The sequence below is a fragment of the Penaeus chinensis genome, chromosome 8 (assembly GCF_019202785.1).
Source record: "Penaeus chinensis breed Huanghai No. 1 chromosome 8, ASM1920278v2, whole genome shotgun sequence".
In the NCBI taxonomy this organism is placed as follows: Eukaryota; Metazoa; Arthropoda; class Malacostraca; order Decapoda; family Penaeidae; genus Penaeus; species Penaeus chinensis.
In genome coordinates, this window is record NC_061826.1 from 16,687,807 (window position 1) to 16,692,806 (window position 5,000).

Here is a 5,000-nt window from a genome sequence, read left to right on the forward strand (position 1 = left end):
GTAGTGAATGCCCAGAGTGTGTGTGACCAGGGGCAGTATTCATTAAAGGTCAATGACTGTTCTTTGAGATTTTGTCTGTGATTTGCTCTGTTGCCACATCTCAAAGTTCATGCTGCTAATTAGAACAAACATTTACATCATTATAGACTATGGTGATTGCTACAATAAATCTTTCTTTTATTTTGACAATAATATTACACATTCTTTACATTTAACTGTAATTTAGGCAACCATACATATGTTTTCATTGCATCAGTTGTGAAGGCATACAGCACCATTTGTATTCTCGAATAGAAAATTGCTGTAAATATGTAAGAAATGGATCAATGAATGGTTGACAATAAATCAGAATGAGCCTCCAAAATTTACTCTTCATTATTGGCGTGTGGCTCTCTTCAACTGTCTTTGACTCAGTTAATTTATTCATGACCCCATGAAAGTCTTTGACAGCCAGTTTTTGTTTATGACTTGGCCAAAGTTTTAACCCAATGGCGTCGGGTATAGAAAATTAAAAAAAACTCTACGCTCTGGCGAACGGTGGCAACGCGCCGACTCTGAGCGCGTGAATTCGGTACATCAAGCCGAATCATTGCTTCGGGGTGCTTTGGCGCGGCGCCGCTGCGGACAGCCACACGCCTCATTTTGGGCGTATTGTTATGACGGCGATAGCCGTGACCCGTCGCCATTGGGTTAAGGCAGGCGTGGAAGTGTCACAAATATGAATGGACAGTCTTTATGACCACAGTGCAAATTTATGTGATTCTGAAGTAAATTTTGCATTGAAAATAATAAGAAAAAGTTGTCATATATTGTCAAATGTTAATTTAGTCATTTCCTTCATTTTCATGATATTTTCACTTCATGTCCATAAGGACTGTCTTTAATTTGTCTTCATGCAATTTTTCCCATGTTTAAGATTATTCTGCATTTGAAATAATGGACATTTTGGAGGGCCCTTTTGATTTATTGTCAATTGTGCCTTGAGCCATGTCCTACATTTTTACTACATTATTCAATTTAAAAAATAAAAAAATCACTCCCCCCCCCTATACAACTGATGAAATGACAAGAGACATTGATGTCACATTACATTTAGATATAATAATGGTGTAATTTTACCATCATAATATAAGTAAGATTTCTTGCAATATTTACCTTATTATTGCAATATATTATCAAGATAGGGTTATAATGATGTAAATGTTGGTTCTAATTAGCAGCATTAACTCTGACATGTGGCATCAGCACAAATCACAGATGAAATTGCAAATAACAATCATAGCCCTTTCATGAATACTCCCCCTGGAATCTAGTTTGATAGGTTATCAAGTTTTCAGTTCTTGATTGCTAATATTTTTGTGCTTATGGTATTCTCAATCGAAGGGTATTTTTACCTTTAAATTTTGCAGTATTTTTTATGTAACTTGCAAAATATGTAAAAAAAAAAAAAAAAAAAAAAAAAAAAAAAAAAAAAAAAAAAAAAAATATCAGATACAATATGTTGATACAGAAAAAAATGCTGTATTTGTTGTTTTTCTCTGTGGATATATGAAAAACAGAAAGATAAGGAAATTGACATCTGCTCAGTTTTCTTTTCTGTTGTAATGAATGTATTGAAAATGAAAGTTTTTCTTTCCTACCACTGTCCACATTCTAGTTATTCAGGATTTCACTAGAAGTTTGCCACAAGGGACAGCTAGCAATATTTTTCACTGGGGAAACAAAGTATTGAACTAGATGAAAAAATGAAAATATTCATAATTCAAATTTATGAGAATTTTTGTTATACAGATATCAGTGATATCACAAAAAAGAAAGATTTATCATGGATACTGAGGATGTTGACCCAGTGTCTCTGGGAGTATTTGGTATGGTATGAACAGCCAACTGGGCTTGCAATGGGGCCTTTTTCAGCCATGCAGTACCAGCTTTTTTTTTATCATCATCATCATCATCACTTGTATGCAAAACAGGATTTTAATGTTTTGCATATTTAGAGATGCATGATATGCAATTTGCTAAATTGAACCTGTAGTAGCCCGATTATGTACATTAGAGGCCATTTCAATAAATAAGGTACGTTAAATTCTCTGTACTGGAATGTGGTTTTATTAAGGTATTAGAGGAAAAAAAAGGCTAATCTTATTTTTACAAATTAAGAGATAGTATACAGTGATACAACTATGGCTTTAGTATTTCCTTTTTGTGTGTCATACTTCAAGACAGTAACACTGGCAGAGTGCCAAAAGACAAGGTGAGTAGTTGACACAAGGTAACTGATCACATAAACTAGAGTATAGGATACTGACAGGGCCAAATCAGCATCAAGAAAGGACCATGACATCTTCCATGCATTGCAGAAAAATTATTTATGTGCTAAATTTCACTCTTTATACAAAACAATAGCCATCACATCCTGTTCTCCCTAATGCAATGCCCATGGGCATGTAATGTAAATGCAATGTAATGCATGCATCACTGTAACATGATATGAATGTCCTGTGGCCCAGAACCATCCCCAAGCTGGCTATGATGTGAATGGCCCGTCACCCAGAGCCAGAGGCAAATCAGCCATGACATAAACCCTAAATCATCCATAGGAAGAGGGTAAGAGTCATGCCATATTAAATTTGATAAAAATGCATAAGAGGAAATATTTTGCAGGAATATGATTAATGTGTATATTTTTCTTATTTTATTAATTTCCTCAACACAGAGGCTTGTACAAACTTATGCTAGTAAATCTGCCTAATTTTGTCAAACAGAAAGCAAAAGCATAATTATGCTGTGTCAAACACAAACAATAGACAGACCATAAAACATTTGGAAAGAATAGCAATAAATACATTTAGTATGATTTAATATCATTCACAGTTTCCTGGTTGTCAAGATAACTTACAATAGTTTAAGACTAAATTTTATGTGACACATCTTGCTTATATTGGCAAATTATGCAGCATAAGAAAAAGTGCATAATTATTTTATGAATAACTGTCTATATTTTCTTGCATAAAACTAGATATAATGAAAACAACAGTTCAAATAATAATACTATGATTGAACAAAATCTAAAGTAAAATCTAAATAATGGTAATAGTTGCAATGATGAGACTGTCGCTGTTCATCATGCACTCTAAAAGGGGTAATAGAAAGTTTGAGTTATAGAAATATAAAAGACTCAAGAGACATATCTGACTCAATTCGAAGAAGCCTGCTCCTTTTTAGTCATGTCTTCAATTATAAATGGCGTACTTCTTTTTATCTACCTGAAAAGAGAAAAAGATATGGTTGATAACAAGCAGTACACATCTGTTATACGGTATATAGGTTATGTTACAGGTAAACATATATATATATACATATACACATATACACACACATACATACATACATATATATTCACATACACACCCATACATTATATATATATATATATATATATATATATATATATACACACACACACAGACATACATATATCATCATCATCATCATCATTTGGGAGCTAACGCCGGCAGGGGCGCATTGCCGCATCCACCCTTTACTTCCACCTATGAGGGTCCCTCATGGCGAGCCGCCAGGCAGGGGCCCGGTCCATCTCTAGTTCCTGACGACAGGTTTGATTGATCTGCCCAAGCCACGACTATCTCGGTCGTCCCACAGGCCTCCTCCACCCAGGGTTGTCTCGGACAGAGACACCCTGATGGGCAGGGTCATCCTGCGGGATTCGAGCCAAGTGGCCGTATAGCCTGAGTTGGCGATCATGGATTGTGCAAGTAACAGGTCCTGTACCAGTCTCACGGTGCAGCTGTTGGTTGGACACATGGTCCCGTCAACTGTACCCCATGATCCGGCGCAAGGATCTGTTACAAGAGGCATCAAGATGAGATTCCAGAGCACAAGATAGCGTCCAAGTTTCGCTACCATATAGTAAAACTGGCAGTATCAGGGCCTTGAAAAAACGTAGCTTGGTCCTTCTGCACAGGTACCGGGATCTCCAAATAATTTTGTCAAGAGATTTCATGACCCCTGCTGCCAGGCCAATCCGTCTACTGACTTCCTGGTCTGACAGCCCAGAGTCGTAAACTGCAATACTGAGGTATATAAAACTCTCTGTGACTTTGATGTTTTCACTGCAAGCATGTACCGACTGCACAAGGTCTCCAAGTAGGTCCCCAAAATCCTGGATCTTGGTCTTGGTCCAGGAGACCTCTAGCCCTAGGGGCTTTGCTTCATTGCTAAATGCATCAAGAGCTGCCACTTGGGTTTCCAGAGATTCAGATAGAATGGCAACATCATCAGCAAAGTCAAGGTCTGTAACCTTGATAATGCCCAGAGTTGCTCCACAGTGACTTAAGACAGTAGCTCTACCCAGTATACAATCCATGCAAGTGTTGGAAAGTGTTGGTGCAAGAACACAGCCTTGCCTCACTCCTGAACTAACACTGAAGAAGCTCGACAGGCCCCCACCACACTTTATAGCACTTTCAGTGCCTGTATACAGGTTTGCTATTAATCCAACAATCCTTGTTGGAATTCCTCTTAGCCTCAGGATTTCCCAGAGTGATTCGCGATGTACCATATCAAACGCCTTCTTGAGGTCAATGTAGGCTGCGAGCAGCCCACATGCGAACTCATGACGGCGTTCTACAATGACTCGTAGCGCCAGGATGCGGACTATTGTGGACTTACCAGGAGTGAATCCAGATTGCTCCGGCTTTTGGTGCCTCGCGCGAGTACCTTGCCTGGTACACTGAGTAGTGTAATGCCTCGGTGATTGCTGTAGTCCCAGCGATCCTCTTTCCCCTTCCAGAAAGGGATGACCACACCCCTCAGCAGGTCAGGGGGAATGGTACCAGTCTGCCAAATGGCAGACAGGACTGCATGCAAGCCCCTTGCCATAGGTTCTCCACCAGCCTTTAACAATTCAGCTGGGATGCCACAAACACTTACTGCTTTACCACTCTTCAGCTTGGAGATCACCCCCCCTGACTTCAGTC

General features: G+C 38.7%; 2 protein-coding genes across 6 annotated transcripts in view; one reads left to right on the top strand and one right to left on the bottom strand.

Moving 5' to 3' along the window:
• Positions 1 to 2,086, top strand: part of LOC125027911 (DDB1- and CUL4-associated factor 5-like) — a 36,792-nt gene extending 34,706 nt beyond the window's left edge. For both annotated transcript variants that reach the window (XM_047617045.1, XM_047617046.1), the window contains exon 12: positions 1 to 2,086. This exon is cut by the window's left edge. The gene's annotated coding sequence lies outside the window, so the exon portion shown is untranslated.
• Positions 2,087 to 2,680: 594 nt separating this feature from the next.
• LOC125027912 overlaps positions 2,681 to 5,000 on the bottom strand; it is an 18,381-nt gene continuing 16,061 nt past the window's right edge. For 3 of the 4 annotated variants that reach the window (XM_047617049.1, XM_047617048.1, XM_047617047.1), the window contains one exon: positions 2,681 to 3,266. In XM_047617049.1, the coding sequence (XP_047473005.1) occupies positions 3,234 to 3,266 (33 nt within the window). In that variant the 3' untranslated portion in view covers positions 2,681 to 3,233. The remainder of the gene's footprint in view (positions 3,267 to 5,000) is intronic. The other variant, XR_007115064.1, reaches the window with a different exon arrangement.